Source organism: Alosa alosa, chromosome 3, assembly GCF_017589495.1.
Source record: "Alosa alosa isolate M-15738 ecotype Scorff River chromosome 3, AALO_Geno_1.1, whole genome shotgun sequence".
Classification (NCBI taxonomy): Eukaryota; Metazoa; Chordata; class Actinopteri; order Clupeiformes; family Clupeidae; genus Alosa; species Alosa alosa.
In genome coordinates this window covers 25,731,186-25,748,722 of record NC_063191.1, presented here as the reverse complement: position 1 = coordinate 25,748,722, position 17,537 = coordinate 25,731,186, and the positions used below count along the sequence as shown (strand labels likewise).

Genomic DNA, 17,537 nt, shown 5'->3' with positions numbered 1-17,537 from the left:
TTTAATTATCGAATATTCTATCGAACATATTTTTTATTGATATCGATTACATGTCTATTGCGATACATATCGCTATCGTTTTATCGCCCAGCCCTAGTGTGAACTCTGCAAACCCACGAAATACCAGGTTACAGGAACATTCCAGTCATCATGTACATGAAAATATGACAAAAGCATCTCCACTCTAAAGGGCCCTATGCTGTGATGCTTGGTCAGGGGTTTAGAAACAATAGGAGGCCACATAGTACCTATGTTCAGTCACATATATAAGGAAGGGTTAAACCAGCTAGGACAGTGCAGTGCCATCAGCTCAGTATTGAGGGAAACTCCTTAAACTACCATCATGGGCAGAGTAAGTATTTTAAAAAAAATAATAATAATTAGAATTTTCCCAATAGAGTATTTGGGGAAAATTTGATTTATACGATAATCACTATGATTTCAGATCATCTTCTACGAGGACAGGAACTTCCAGGGTCGCTCCTATGAGTGCATGAGCGACTGTGCTGACATGAGTTCCGTCCTCAGCCGCTGCCACTCCTGCAGGGTGGAGAGCGGTTGCTTCATGGTCTACGACCGTCCCAACTTCATGGGTAACCAGTACTTCATGAGGAGGGGCGAGTACTCCGACTACATGCGCATGATGGGCATGAGCGACTGCATCAGATCTTGCCGCATGATCCCCATGGTAAATTATTTTAGCAGTTAGTCATAAGCTATCAATATTGGTTTACTGTTATTTTGTTATTTTATTAGAACGCCAATGTCTCATATACTTCATGTCTGTCCTATACAGCACAGAGGACAGTTCAGAATGAGGATTTACGAGAGGGAGAACTACGGTGGTCAGATGATGGAGCTGATGGATGACTGTGACTCCATCATGGACCGCTACCGTATGTCTGACTGCCAGTCCTGCAATGTTATGGATGGCCACTGGCTCATGTATGAGCAGCCCCACTTCAGAGGCAGAATGATGTACATGAGGCCTGGCGAGTACAGAAGCTTCAGGGAGATGGGAATGAGCAACATGAGGTTCCAGAGCATGAGGCGCATCATGGATTCCTGTATGTAAAACTACAGAGAATGTACTGTTAAAAGGTTTGAATAAAACTTTTTAAAAATGTAAAAACAGACTTCTATAAAGCTTCTTTTATTGTGAACTCTATGTGAAGAAAATGCAATTGATGTGCAATGCTCTATATATTAGAAAAGAAATATTGTAGATGTTTACCGGTAACTACTTCTATCTTTCTTGCCACCTCAGAGTACATTTCCTCTCCATCAAGGACCAATCAATCACTTTTTGTACTAAGGTTCCCCCTCGCATGAGCGGACAAGATTACATGGTTTAGTATTTCAGAGAGGCCCCCCTTGTAGAAACACACAATGGTCTACAATGGGCACGAAAGGCTCTAATACGCTCACTTTTTTGGTGGAGCCAGGTGTGTTTGAACCTGCTGTTGAACCTGCTATTGAAATTAGTGCCAGACACGGACCTGGTTGGGTATTGCACCTAGTGAATCAGCACGTTATGATAAAGAAGGATTTATGTGTGTGTTAAAATTGTATTACGTAATGGGCAAACAAGATATTCAGTGTCGGAGTGAAGATATAAGGAGCAAAATATAACAGAAGATGCCGTTACAACACAGTTAATGCTTCACCGGAAAACAAATGAGTGTACAGAGCCTTTCCTGCAAGTAGCCCAAAGGACCTAAATTCCTGCACAGTTAATTGTATTTTCACAAAACTGACTTTGCCCTTTCATGTGTCATTGTCAACCTAATGCACACCTATGTTTTATCAGATGAGTTAAATATGGTTTTTGATTGGATAAAGCGAAATAAGTTGGCACTGAACATCTCAAAAACCAAATCAATTATCTTGGGATCGAGTCATAAACTGTCAACCACACCAAAGATGAGTATGAGTATGTACACACATTGTGGGACAGGTGGCTAAAATCTTTAATTTTAAGTCACCTGGATTATTGTGCACCTGTATGGTCATCTGCATCCAAAGGTCAACTAAAGAAATTACAAACTGCACAGAACAGAGCGGCCAGGTTAGTATTGCATTGTCCCATAAGAACGAACATAAGTAGTATGCACCGTCGACTCTCTTGGTTAATGGTTGAGAATAGGCTGGATTTCAACACCGTCGACTCTCTTGGTTAATGGTAGAGAATAGGCTGGATTTCAACACCGTCGACTCTCTTGGTTAATGGTTGAGAATAGGCTGGATTTCAACACCGTCGACTCTCTTGGTTAATGGTAGAGAATAGGCTGGATTTCAACACCCGTCGACTCTCTTGGTTAATGGTAGAGAATAGGCTGGATTTCAACACCGTCGACTCTCTTGGTTAATGGTAGAGAATAGGCTGGATTTCAACACAACTAAATTTTTCAGAAACATTGTCTTTTCTTCTCAACCCGTTTTCTTATACGACCAAATTGTTAGATGTGATCAAGCTCATTCTCATCCGCTGATGATGGCCAGTTGATGTTACCACGACCAAAATCAAATGCTTTAAAGAAAACAGTTATTTATAGTGCTATCAATCATTGGAATAATTGTCCACTGAACATACGTAAAATTAATGGCAAAGCATCTTTTAAATACCATCTGAGAATACATTATCTAAATTTGTGAGTAGGGATTAGACATTGGTTGGATTTACTGTATGAATGTAATAATGAATGAAATACTGTAATTTATTTTGAATATTTCTTGATGGTGTCTATAATTATGTCTACAATGTTTTACTGCTTTTGAATTGTCAGTGTTACAGTAGTTGATCCTTTCTTGTTGCGGACCCCAGGAAGACTAGCTTGTCCCTTTTTTGGTGACAGCTAATGGGGATCCTTTTAACAATAAACCTAATCTGCGTCACACGTACACAGATGTGTTGAACATGGGGTTAAAAAAACATATGTGTGTGGCACCACACCAAGTAAAATTTACATTTTTAGTGAATATTCTAAATTTACAGTTCATTGATTTTAAAACTAGATGTACCATGTAGCAGTACATAATATGACAGCCTTGTGGTGCTGCATTTAATATCTGAAGAAAATAAAATCACACTTCTCAACTTCTCTCTCAACATCCCCTACTCCATTGTAAACCGCAACTCTTATATTACTCTTGGTTGTTGAAATGATCGTTGAAACTCATAGTCATATTCTCTACAAGGTCAGAAACAAACTGACTAGTATAAGTAAGAATAAGTATACAGAATATACTCTTTTGATCCTGTGAGGGAAATTTGGTCTCTGCATTTATCCCATTCCGTGAATTAGTGAACACACTTACACACAGTAAGCACACAGTGAGGTGAAGCACACACTAATCCCGACGCAGTGAGCTGTCTGCTACAGCGGCGCTCGGGGAGCAGTGAGGGGTTAGGTGCCTTGCTCAAGGGCACTTCAGCCGTCCCTACTAGTCGGGGTTTGAACTGGCAACCCTCCGGTTACAAGTCCGAAGCGCAAACCAGTAGGCCACGGCTGCCCAGACTAAGACAAGTCTGCAATAATGGATAAAGTATTCTTTGGTGACACCTAAATGTACATCTGTATATGCATTGTACACATAATTATATTATATTACATACTACTTTGTAGTATGTCTAGATTTGTATCATAGTATGCCAGTGTGTGTGTGTGTAAACCTGTGTGTATACCTGTGTTGTGTGTGTGTGTGTACCTGTGTGTATGTGTGAGTGTGAGTGTGTGTACCTGTGTGTATGCGTGTGCAGGGATGGATTACTGCACGGGCCTACCGGGCCCAGGCCCAGGGGCCCAAGGGGTCAGGGGGCCCTGAAGCCCAAGCCATTGCATGGAATCATTGCCTCAATATCAACAAATCAGGATATAGGCTATGAATGTGATTGAATTTAGCATTGGCCATCCCCAAAATGAACCAGAATACAGGAAATCACATCAAACAAATAAAAAGAAATTCTGGGGGAGGACCCCCAAACCCCCCCTCCCACATATGCGACAATTAGTGGGGGGCCCTAATACATCTGGGCCCAGGGGCCTGAAAATTCGTAATCCGCCCATGTGCGTGTGTGTACCTGTGTGTATGCGTGTGTGTACCTGTGTGTATGTGTGTGTACCTCTGTTTTATGTGCGTGTGTGTACCTGTGTGTATGTGTGTGTGTACCTGTGCGTATGTGTGTGTGTACCTGTGTGTATGACAAAATCTATATGATCATACTGTGCTAGCACTAGCGGCGGTCATAATAGTAACCATGAATAAAAAAATCTAATGCTTACTGATTGCTCTTTGTTTCTGATTGGTTGAACCCATTCTAAGTCTGGTCTTCATAACCATATTTTTTGCCGAAAATATGTACACGCAATCTCACATTGAAATGACTATCCTACCCACTACTGATGTAGTATTGATTGATACAAACTAAAAAAATGCTGAATGCATTTAGGGGAAACATTGGCCTAATGTACATTGAAATCGAATAAGCCTAATGGCAACAAGTCAAGATTGTGGTGACCAGAAAATGCATTACGCTAATATACTGACTTCCCTGTACACTAATACATTTTTGTCTGTAGAGACCCTCTCCTACAATACTTTGATTTGTCTTAAGGGACCCTCCCCACACTACCACCGAAATCTAATGCTATTTTGAGCCTTGTCAGTGGTAAATAGAGATTTGTTTTGACGTCAATCCATGCCCCTTGCTATAAGCCATTTCATTGTTAATGCAGAAAAACTACTCTGAATAATGTATTCTTGTTCTCAAACGAAAGTTTGAACTGGTTATCATCCATAAAACTAAACTGCACTGACTTCCTGTGAAACACAGAATTAATTTTAAAAATCTGCTTTTTGTCTACAAAGCTTTAAATGGCTTAGCACCCCAATATCTCTGTGCTCTTTTAAATCCTTACTGTCCTAGACTTCATCGATCATCTTCCCAGTGTCTTCTTTGTGCTCCTTCTGCTTTCCTTAAATCTAAAGGTGACAAGAGCTTTCTCTGTCTATGCTCCCCAGCTCTGGAATAGCCTTCCTTATGATGTTAAATCCTGCCCCACTATCAGTAGCTTTAAATCCAACCTAAAACCTCTTCTCCCTAGCTTTTAACAGTCCCTGACCCCTTCACCCTTCCCCCAATTTTTTTTCCTCTGTTATTTTAACTCCTTGTCATTTTCTTTCATTTTTATGTTCATTAACTCATTGAGCCTAAGCTTCTGAAGTGCCTCGAGGTCGCAGCAAATTAATAGGCTACGTGTTGCACAATGCTTGCCCACAGTCGCAGTTCTATCTACCGTTTTATAAATCCAAAATGTTCGCACACACCAGACTTATGTGACGCTGGTGCATCCTCTAACTCTGGGCTGCCTTCTTTATCGCTCCCACTTGCCATTTCTACACGTGATCCGCAGCACTCCACACCTCCACTTTCACGTGATGAAAGGTAAAAAACCTGGTTCGGATTCGGATTTTTTTTCTTGAACCGTGCCACCCCTTATTTAAGGGTAGCTCATGTTATGAGTCTTTCTATATTTACTACAATGACTCTGAACTGGATGTTTTATAAATGTACAGTAGCAGAGTAATATGTGATTCCACTTGCTATACATTGTTCACCATTCTAAGCACAAGACCCTACCCTACAGACTTAGGAACTAACGTTCATTATATTCTTTCCAGTCTGTTATGTACATTTTCGGGGTAGGTTGAAAAGATTTCCACTTAAGTTAATTTATATGATCTGCTGTAGCATGAGTCATTCTATGAGTCATACACTGCTAATAAAGCATGTTTGTTTTCATAGTTATGAGACTGAGACATGAATGTGACCTGAGTTACTTGGATATGTAGGCTAGTGACAAAGATTGGCAGCAATGCTCTCCGCAACACTCCAGAGGTGGAAAAGTAACGAAATACATTTAGCTACTCATGTTACTACATTGAGTAGTTTTGTGTATTTTGTATTTTTTAAGTAGTTTATAAAATTGGTATTTTAAATTGTACTTGATTACATTTTGAGTGAAGTATTGTACTTCGCTACATCAAAAATCCCATCCATTACTTAAAAAACAAGTTAAGACTAAGGAAAACAGGAAGGGAGAGGGGAAAGAAAAAAAAAATCACGCCCTAAACCACTAGCCTAGTAATAATGATCAGCATGTAGCCTACAACAGGACATGAATCAAGCTGGCGCCATGCGGTGTTTCTGAAAGTGGTGGAGATGGAGCTGGATCCTAAACTATGAAAGTGTATTTTCCGCTATTTCAATGGGTTGTCTCAGTTCGTTTTAGCACTAATGATTGTGGAGATATTCAAGCAAACACCATGGGATTTCGTGTTTTGACCTTTGTGCTCACCTTTCTTTGGAAAGAAGTTTATTCTGATGTCTCTCTTTTTCCTGCTTCGGCCTTTGCTTTTGGTAACTTGACTTGGCTTTCTTGGAGAAAGACATTGTACCAGCAGCACAACAATTAGCGGTCCACTACTAGCATGCTCAACTAAATAAACAAAAGATAGACTAGGCCTATCGTGCAGGCGGACTAAACCATAGCTCTTTAGCAAGGGAGAGTGAGAGTGACCTTAGACAGTGTTCACTATGTTTTGTATACAAAATCCAGTCAGTCAAACTTTCATTTTCGTCTGACATTCATTTTTGACATTTAATTTGGAAGTTAAAATATTCAGGTAAAATAAATATATGGTGGAAATACGTATTGAACGCTTAACTTTTTTTTTCAGTAGCCTAGTTAGCCTAAACTTCCAGTGAGTCTATTTGAAATTTTCACCACACATTATATTAACACACATATAAAAAATCCAAACATAAGAGTTATGTGTAATAAAGTGGAATGACACAGGAAAAAAGTATTGAACGTGCCTACTGAAATTTCTTCAATACTTTGTGGAAAAGCCTTTGTTTGTAATGACAGCTTCAAGACATTTCCTGTATGACAAAACATATTAGTCGCAGTATCAGGTATGATTTTGGCCCATTGTTCTAAACAGATTCCAGGGGGCCCTCTTGTGAATCTTGATCTTTAGTTACTTCCAGAACTGTTTCATTGAATTTAATTGAATTGGCTGTCTTCAAGTCTTTTTGGAGATTTCTCAGAGTGGTCCTTGGCCCTTGGAATTGACTATCCTTATGACTCCCTTGTCAGAAATATTGCGAGGAGATCCTGTGCATGGCCGGTTGATGATGCAGTGATGTTCCTTCCACTTGCAGATAATGGCTCCCATGCTGCTTACTGGAAGATTCTGAAGTTTTGAAATGCATCTGTAACCAGTTTCATTGATATGTTTTGCAACAATAAGGTTGCAAAGGTCTTGGGAGAACTTTTTGCTTTTATCCATCATTAAACGTTTCTTGTGTGACACCTTGGTAATGAAAAACCTTTTTATAGCCCATCAATATGTAGGCTACTAACCAAGCTTATATTAATTTGCACAGATAGAAAGGATAACTACTCTCTAACTACTAACAGATTCCAGCTCATTCCTTCCCTTTCCTTAGTGCTTTTTCTTAGCGTGTTTAATACCAATTTCACTTCATTACACATGACTCTACTTATGGAGTTGTTTGGATTTTTTATGTGTGGATTACCCGAGTTATTACTAATGCCTGGTGAAAATGTTGTGCCCCCCGTATTCCACTTTTCAAGGGCCCTCTTCTCCATTGGGGCCCTATACTTCCCACTTCCCCCCCCCAGTTTGACGCCCTTTAATCTGCTGAACCTTCTGCTTGTTTCTAAATATAAAAAAACTCTCTCCAACTCAACATTGGCCTGCCTGCCTCAGCTGCCTGTGAGGGGCTTTTCAGTTGTGCTGGATTACTGTTCACTGCAAAGTGACCAAGGATGAGTGCAACTAACTTTGAAAATCAACTACTGCTCAAACTTAAAGGAGAACTCCGGTGATTTTTCACATTCCATTTCTCAACGTCACTGAGTACTGTCGGTATGAACAAAACGGAAACAATCGGTTTTACCTAGCTCGAGTTGCTGCAACTCGGCAGCCACATTGCAATGCTTTTTGGGCGCTTATCGGGCATCTATTTTGGCAGAAATGAGTGTGCGTAAGGCTTCACGACACCAATCTTGCTCCAGCGGCGAGATCACAATAGATGATTGGCACAATGTCTTTACAGCACACCACATGATTGGCTCAATGTATTCACAACACACCACATGATTGGCTCAATTAATTCACATGTTGATGTTTTGCCGCGGAAGGGTTGTGATATGTGTAGACAATGTTACAAACTAACCCCATGCATTACTATGGAGGATTTTTTGAGTGCTGTATCTCCTCATTAGAAAGTCTCTGGTAAAACTGGTTGTTCTGGTACCCCCCCCCCCCCAAAAAAAAGGAACCTTTACTTGAAGTACATTTTAAATGAACTACTTTTTACTTTTACATGAGTACATTTTCAGATCGGTATTTTAACTTGTACTTGAGTAATATTTCATCAAAGTATTGGTACTTTTACTTGAGTACAATATTTTCATACTTTTTCCACCTCTGCTCCTCTCTAATGTCTCCTCTCCTGCAGCTGTCAGGCAGTGTTTGTTCATGTGTTTTGGAGAAGCCATTTTATAGCAAGGCCAAAAGGAAGGGACTGAGATTGTTTTGGATCCTGACATTTTTCTGTTATGTGTGTGACATTGCAGATATCCTTGATTCTTCATACTGTACATTCATGACATACTGACAAAAAGTTCCCTCCGGAAAAAGAAGCATTGATAGTTAAAACTTCTACTTGATGTCTTTTTTTTAACTGTTACATAAGGTCTTCTTGATCTGTTCCAATCAAGTGATTATTCTTAATTTCACTGGAGATATCAGGACTGACAACCGTGAATTGGCATATTGCATTCTTGTACTCAGGTGTTGACCCAGAAGTATCATACTTAAAATAAATGTGAATGACAGTGCCTTCTATTTTTCTGTAAAGTCGTCTCAAGTATCTTTTAATTAACCAAAATCTTGATATCCAACACAAGGATAATTATGCCTTATTGATTTCCAAGTTGTAACAGCAACATACATCCACTGTGTGTATGTGATCCAATAGAGATCAGAATGTAAAAAAAAAGATGCTTTTAAAGTCACAGGGAAAACGCTATACGTCAGTCCAACACATATGCCTCTGTGATGTATTTCTACCTGCATCTCTGACGGGTCTATCCTCTTCTATCCTTTATTGTTCCCTTTGCCATCCTCTGCTGGTTCTGTCGGGGAAATGAATAAGCTTAGTTAAACACAACATTTATGTTAACAAAATATAATATATTGATGTATGCTGTAATAAAAAAAAAGTCAACATATTTTTGGTATATTTTTTACACTATGCAAAAATCTACATTTGCCCTTCAACTCCCAGTGTAATTAATGCTGAGAAACACAATCTGAGCATCACTATAACAAAACTAGATGTATCACAAAAGATGTATCACAGATGTATCACAAAAAAACTCTTCCAAACAAGCACACAAGTCCTCTCCATATCCTTACTCCTGCAACTCTTTGTTTCGGTCATTCACTGATTGTTTGGTAAAGCAATACAACATAGACAGTACGAACAGCTTAAACTGCAAAACAGAAATTAATGCACTTACATGTACGAGGTTTAAACGGCCCTCCGTTTCACAACCTCGACCGTGCATTAATTTCTGTGAACAGACCACCGTGTCATCCATTATCCCTTACGTAATTTGAGTCCATTATCCCACTTATTCCACTGATGCCACTTGCGTTGTGCTCATTTCCTGTTACAATTTAAATGTTTTAATTTAAATGTTAAAACTGTCTTGTTTGTAGAACTACTTTCTCCTGACACATATCAACTAATTTCTCAACTTGCAGGACAAACTGCCGTTACTAGTTCTAAATGGATGGTTGCTACGGCCAAAGGCCAGTCGTTAGTTCTATCTCTCCCGTTGTCAAGCGGGCGTATCCCAAGATTCTGATGAACTTTGGCTTTGAAACATCGCTATTTTACTTAGCCTGCTGTCATCCATCTAGCTAAAAGCCACCTCCGTCATATGCTACAATGTTGCCATGTTCTGAACGTCTGCATTTTACAGCTCGGATGCAACGTGACAGTTCATTTAAACTTAAACGAGTTTGGCGAATTAATATACAAGTGTGATACGGCCAAAAAAATGGATCTACTTCATAGGTGTGCAAATAACATACGGTTAGTGGTTGTTCTAAATTACGTAGGACAATGGGAAATTCAACCAAACAGTGGAATAATATAGTGCGGTGTATCCCCTCCCCCTCCCCCTGACTCAAGGTTGCCAACCCAGATGCCGATACTGACTTTGTGATAAGTAGATAGGTGGAGGGTGGCGCATCAGGCCAAAACACAACATGACATGAAAAAACACAACAACAGTTGAGGGCTGCAACTTCACTTTTTAAATGACAATATCCTGGCTGGACTACTGTTGTCAGTGATATAAGTATTTGAAATTAACATGATTTCTTAATGTCTAGTGACCAGTGTTTGGAATAACGCCGTTTAAAAGAACAGCGTTAGGTAACAACGTTATTTTTTCAGTAACGGGGTAATCTAACTAATTACTTTCCCTGTCGTTATAACGCCGTTAACGCTACTGGACGTTAAATGCGGTGCGTTACTATGCATTGATTGAATAAACTGTGTAATCTGAACGCACCCCTGGCTCACAGCTAGTGAGGAGGAGGGTTAATAGCGACGTAAGCGATTATGATTGGCTAAGGCAGAGTCATGTTTCATGGAAGCCAATCAGAGCCAGTGTTTTTACACACTTGCAGGGCTCTCAAGTTTTGAGGACAGGCAAGAGTGACATTCCCCGTCGACAATCACCCCCCCACGTCAACACACACTGGCATGGGAGTCGAGCTCTAACCACTGAGCTAAAGCCCAGGCTTCCAACTCAGCGGTTAGAAGCGTTCTTAAGGTTAGGGGTGTGAGGATTTACACGCCGCGCCTTCTAGCATCACCAGCTAGCATACACCAGCCCCAGGTCAGTTACCAGTTGATCCAATATAAGTTGTGCAGAAATATAGCCCGTCTTATACACACCAATTGAATTGAAATAGAAATTGTAAAGACTTGTATTTTTTGTAATTATTCCATATTTAGTGTAGTCATATCAGAACCTGAAGTAGCCTACAATCCAAATGCAAGCATGAAACTTCAGAGTATTACCTTTCATTTGAGGCCAAGATTATGCTTATGTGGGGTTCATATGCAGTGAGCATTTGATTGCCAGTATGCATTGTGGATAACCCAAAGTCCTATGGGGAGTTTTCATAGGGCATTTTACCAAATGCATGAGCATAGGTCTTGGCAAATAATGGTCTAAAGTACTCATGTTGTCATTCTATATTGATCTACTTTTGCACACAGCATGACAAGACCTAATGCTAGGACTCAAGTCATATCAAGTCAAGACCTAGAGGGCTGAAATGTGGTCAGTTCAAAAATGCTTGTTATCCGGTAGAATAAATATATAATATATAATAATATATAAAATAAAACAATAATCTAGCCTTTGTGACAGTACATCACACAGTTATTCTAACTGTTTCCCAACAGTGTCTCAGCTTTCCAAAAGAGAGCAGACGTTTGATTATTGGCTAAAGTATGTAGGAGCAATGCCCTCCTAAGTCAAAATGGGGCAAAAGTATCATTTATAATTGCTCAGATTTGCAAAAGAAATTATTTGACACATGGCACTGACAATTCAATAATGGGCCTTTTCACCACCTCTGAGCATCCACTAACCTGGACCTTTTAGGGGGCTTTCCTCTCAGGGTGAATGAGAGGATGCTTAATTGCTTTTTACCCGACATTTTTGAATACAGATGCAATGATTAATGCATCCATGGCCAGGATATAATTATATAATATGACGTGATTTTAAAAGTGACCTATAACAATAGGCTATGCAATACACTTTAATTTGTTTAGTGCTAATAAAATGATTAAGCCTATTTGGAGAGAGAGATGTTTAGAATGTGACAATATGTCAGTCATCGTGTGAACGAAAGTATGACTAGGCATAGGCTACTTGTTCTGAGCAAGTGTTGTCAATGAACAGGCTGTGAAACTGTTGGCTAAGTTACAGACAGTCATGAACAACTGATGCTAATTATCTGTGAAACATTCTCTATAGCAGCAGTCACGTTGTCATTGTTTGTGTCAAACAAGTTGTGGATTTGTTGTAACATTAAAAGATGACTTACTCTGTGCTGAAACCATGAACTGATGCTCGAAGCTCCAAGGTGAACGAAACTTGGAAGAAGTAGGTAACATGTTCACGTTCAACAATTCCAGGATACGCGTTTTTCATTGGTTGTTGCGTTAAATCTTACCCAGATACAATACAGTTATTTTCTGGTTTGCTATTGTGTAGCCCCTCTCATTATTTTTGATTGGCTGATAAGTGGCAGGCTCAACTCCAGGGGAGACGCGCTTGATTCCTGCCGGTTCCATAGTGAGAGCGGCGCGGCCAGAGACATTTTGGGCGCTGCCGCAGCATATTAAATATATAAATAGTTTTTCTGCGTGAGAAATACAATGTGTGGCGGGAGAGCGTGACAAAAGACTGAAATGAGTGACTGTCAGGCTCAATGCGTGACACTTGAGAGCCCTGCACTTGCCAGCACACGCGACACACACACACCCGCAACAGTTAAATAGAGATTCGACGAAACAGCAGAGGTCTGGAGCAATCCGATGAAAAGTTGGCATTTTCAAGGTGGAGATATAAGCACTACTTCAAATTCATTGTGGTCAAAGGCAAAAACATGCATGTAATGTGTACATGATGTCCAGGAGCAAAGACTTGGTCGACATCCGTTGTAAGCAACTCTAATTTAATAAAGCATCTCACACACGCATCTAAAGCTAGTGGCCAAAAACACCGATACCTCCACCACAGATGATAGCTCACCATCCACTAGCAAAGAAGGACTCGGAGCAAAGTCCTCCAAGCAGGAAAAGCTAGATCTTTCTGCCTCACAACAAAAACCTATGACACAGGCTGAAGTCAACCGTAGGTCTGTCGATGTGCAATATCTTGAATTTCCCCTTGGGGATCATTAAAGTATCTATCTAATAAATATAGAAAGTTATGTAGCCTACAAATACCCGTCTGTTCTACTCATTTCAACTGGCTGCTCAAAACTGCTCAAAAAATCCAAATTCTTTGACAACTTTTTTTTTTAACAGTAACGCAAATAGTTACTTTCCCTGGTAACGAGTTACTCTTATCATGGAGTAATTCAGTTACTAACTCAATTACTTTTTGGAACAAGTGAGTAACTATAACTAATTACTTTTTTTAAAGTAACGTTCCCAACACTGCTAGTGACATATCAGGGCCATTTTATGATTAATTGAAATACATTTCTTACATACGGTTCCTTTAACATAATTACAGAAAACTTATCTAATCTTATTCTGATTATTCTGTGTATTGCTGTTGCATTAATCCCACACATGTCGTTTGGCCGTCCTTTGCAACTCACATCACTATAAAATCCCATAAGACCGAACAAAAACCACGGCTCCCAATGCATTTCTATGGAGCAGTCAGCTGAAGTTGACAGAGAATGTCTGCCTGTGTGGAGCTGGGCGGTTTTGCGATCGGTCTATTATTGCTCCTTTTATTTTCCTGCAAATTTAACAGTGTGCGAGGGATGGATTCAAGGGGAACACTCCTCTTTGGGGCCGCCATCAAATGGAGAGCACACAGAGATGTTGAGAGACGACTTATTAGGGATATGCATAGAGAAAGCTTTGCTTCCCAGTGTTGTAGTGCGGAAAGTGTAGTGGAAGGACAGACTGGATGTAGGGAAAGACTAGGTGAGACAGTTTTGGAGAATAGACAGTGACATAGAGGAGAGAGAGGAGAAGGCTGTTAGAAGACATTGTTGTGGATACATCACATTTTGAGGAGCAGTCCTTTAGGATGGATCTGCCTGAGGAAGAGACTGACTCAGACCAAGATTCAGATGAGATAGTGGATCAGTCATGTGACCTAGGTGACAGTCTCAGTAACTGGGCATTAACATTTGGAGCTTCCCTAGTGGCTCTCACAGCTCTTCTCGGCCTGTTGAGGTTTCATCATCATCATCATCATCTCCATAAGGATTAGGGTTGGGCACCGAAACACGGTTCTAATATGACACCGGTGCCGACGCAAACGGTAGTAACTGCATCGAATAACAATGCAGTGTTTCCCCTAGAATTTTTTCCAGCAGCGGTGCTGTTGATCGTAGGAAGCCCCCAAAAAAAAAAAAAAAAGAGAAACATTATAAAAAATGACTCCTTAAATTGTGACTTCTGGTGGATTTTGTGAAAGAAATGGACAGATTGAGTTACAAATTATGACATAACCATCAACACAAGCATGATTATTGCAGTACTTGAACAGGATTATTCATGTTTTTCTTTCACCTTTTTCATTTACATTATTAGTATTAGCCACTGTACAACTGTACACTGTAGGCCACTGTACAAACTATTACTATTTAGAATATACAGTGCTGTGCATAAGTTAAGACATTTATATATAATGTATTTATTTACGATACATGATGCATTAAAAATAATTGATGTCCTATTTTTTTTTATTAAGGCATTAAGACAAAAGGCAAAATATGTTTTTATTCCTCCCTTTAGTCAATTTCAGCATGGGTGTCTTAACTTTTGCACAGCACTATAAACTATATAGACTTCTCTTTCATGCCATTACACTGTATTGGTGCTGTGCAAGTCGAATTGAGTGCCTGTCACTTTAATGCCGTGACGGCCCGTGACGCTGGCTTGATTCTCATGGTTTTAAGCTAACTTAGTAGTGCTGTTGTGCATGGTGCATAAGAATATGTGGATGAAATTAATTATGTTTCCCATGTCATTTGGTAAAATAAATGGTCAAAAATTCGAAGAAAACTCACTTGGATTATAGCAGATAAGTGTCTTGTATCATATCTATAATTTTGATGAGCTCTACAGGAATTACAAACTATCTCAGATGTAAATGCTTGCTTATCCTATTACTCAAATTCAATTAAACCCGCCAATAGGCTAGCTAGCTAGACCTTAGTTTCACAGCCTAGGTATGTTAGCAACACAGGGCTTGAAAGCATTGCCTGTATCACGAACAAAAACGAAACAATGCGTGGATTTATCTGGGAATAGGCTACTGAAGGTAGGGGCGAGCTATCTCGCTGGCGTGTTTAATTTGGTTCCTTGGTTAACATAATGTAGGCTACGTTTTTTTGCACACAATTGTGTCTGCTAATAAACTTAAACATAAACACAAACAAGTGTGATCTCCTGTGGAATCCCTGACTGCGCCTTCAACGTTAGCCTACTATTATTTGTTGACATGAAACCTGAACGAATGGCAGCTGTTCCTGAAGTTCACTTGCGTCTATTTTTTTTTAATTAGGCAACTCTTTGCAGTGGCGCTTGAATTCCAGCAGCGGCGCTGCGCCGCTGATGAATACATTGTAGGGGAAACACTGCAATGTGGATTTCGGTGCCTCATTTCGGTGCTTAAATAGCTTCTTTTTTTTTTTTTTTTTTTTTTTTAATACGAGGCATCACTGCATGTCATGCGCCATCTCTAAGGTCTTGCTCTGATAGCAACACATCCAGATCACATCCAGATACAGTTAGCTAACATAAACACTGGATGAACCACAGGGGTGCACCACATAGGCGAGTGGACAATGTTTGACAGCTTGCGTGAGCCCAAGTAGCTTACTTTAAAAGCGATATCATGACTCCTGTCAATCTAGCAGTGGGCCTAACTACACACAAGCAAAAAGCTATAAAACAACATCAACAGTAGCCTATATGTTACACAATATCCTTGCTAATGCGCTAACTGCCATTTATTTTAAATGTCATCAGCAAAGTTGTAAGGTGAAAACTTTATTTCACGCGTGTTCTAAACAACATAATGGCATGATCTTAATCTTTCATGTACATGAGGCCCATATAGCATCAAACTGAACATGAAGATCATGTTAAAAGTTAGCTGGCAAAAACATAAATATGTAGGTTACATACCTGATGTCACTGAGCTGTCAAAGAGGCTACGAAACCATCTCCATATGTTATCACTAATTAAACTCAGCTGACTGGTGTTAGCGCCTAGCCATAGTTGCTGTTAAAATGCCTACTAGCGCTGGGAATCTAAACACTTAAACACCGACATGTAGCCTAACATGTTCAAAACTATTTTGTTATGGGTTATGACATGAAATTTCTTGAAGCATTTGGGAACACACTGAATTAACTGGAAAGTAGAGTCCCTGTTAGATTAGCTTGCTTGCAAATGCCGTTGTCCATGACCTGGCAGTTCTATGGCAAGCGGTTTTAACATACCTTATGGCAAACCGCCTACACGGGGTAAACTTGAAAGCAGAGCTTACCATTGTGTGTGCATGCATGGCAAGCTGTTTTAACATTTAAATGTATTATTCGTAGGAGCAATGAGATATATTGATAGTAAATTGAACAGTTCAATTTAATGTTCAAATTTGTCTTATCAATAAAAAAAAGCAATTCATGCTTTAGACCATTTTAATTTAAAACATTTTAAAAACAAAGTTTTAAAAGTATCGATTTAGCACCGGTATCAAATAAAACCCAAACGATACCCAACTACTAAGGATGCATGAACCCTCCTTAAGACTAAGATCACTTACACCATTGAGAAAACAAATGGGAAGGACTTTATTATTATCTTGGCATCTTCACCTCCTTTAAGAAGAAACTACACCAGGCATTTGCAAATGGCTGTACATTAAAACTACAAAGCAACATTGATGGATTACCCCTATTCAAGAGTAGTGGGATTCAGGTGTGGCCAATTTTAGTGTCTGTCTTCACTTTTGAATGAAAATCCGTTGCCATTGACAGCGGTCATTATTTAGAGGTCCTTAGACGAAAATAATGATGGGTAGAACTTTGGGAAATCCCATTCAAGTCAATGGAGTGTTCTACCTGCATTGTGAAGAGCCGTATAATAAGGTAAGTTAATGTATTTTGTGAAGGTAGCCTACACAATGCAGAGAAATAAACAGGAAATAAAAGGCAGACTACCAAATTGAGTCTAAGGAGACTCGTTGCTAAGCACACAATATTATTTGAATAATTTGTATGCACACCCCTAGTTTATATATGAAGAGTTCAGATGCAAAACCCTCCAAATCCGTCTGACCACTTTTCTTTTAAATGAGCATTTAAATTCAGGCTCCTATAGGTTTTTGCCTATAAATCGATATTTCAGACCAGGAAGATAGTGGTATTTAGTGGGTTTTGAAGTAAAATTATTTGATTAACGTATACTATGTGTGGAGAGCATCCACTCTCCATCTTTATCTCATTTTTGACGTAGGTGGCATTTAGAGGCTTTTGCATCTGAACCCTTCATATGTTCTTGGTAAAAACTAGTTCACCCACCTGTTCCTCCATGCTGGCCATCTCTGTTAACTTGTGAAGACCTTTACTGTTGAAGACA

The 17,537-nt window shown here is 39.6% G+C and overlaps 2 protein-coding genes across 7 annotated transcripts in view; one reads left to right on the top strand and one right to left on the bottom strand.

Annotated features, from left to right (window-relative positions):
• LOC125292710 (gamma-crystallin M2-like) overlaps positions 1-17,537 on the bottom strand; it is a 238,608-nt gene that overhangs the window by 100,541 nt on the left and 120,530 nt on the right. For all 6 annotated transcript variants that reach the window (XM_048240143.1, XM_048240141.1, XM_048240142.1 and 3 more), the window contains one exon: positions 9,169-9,233. In XM_048240143.1, coding sequence (XP_048096100.1) covers positions 9,169-9,174 — 6 coding nt within the window. In that variant the 5' untranslated portion in view covers positions 9,175-9,233. The remainder of the gene's footprint in view (positions 1-9,168; positions 9,234-17,537) is intronic.
• On the top strand, positions 279-1,132 carry LOC125292704 (gamma-crystallin M3-like). The gene is made up of 3 exons (XM_048240134.1): positions 279-352; positions 446-688; positions 797-1,132. The coding sequence occupies exons 1-3, from the start codon at positions 344-346 to the stop codon at positions 1,073-1,075; spliced, it is 531 nt and encodes a 176-aa protein (XP_048096091.1). The 5' UTR covers positions 279-343; the 3' UTR covers positions 1,076-1,132.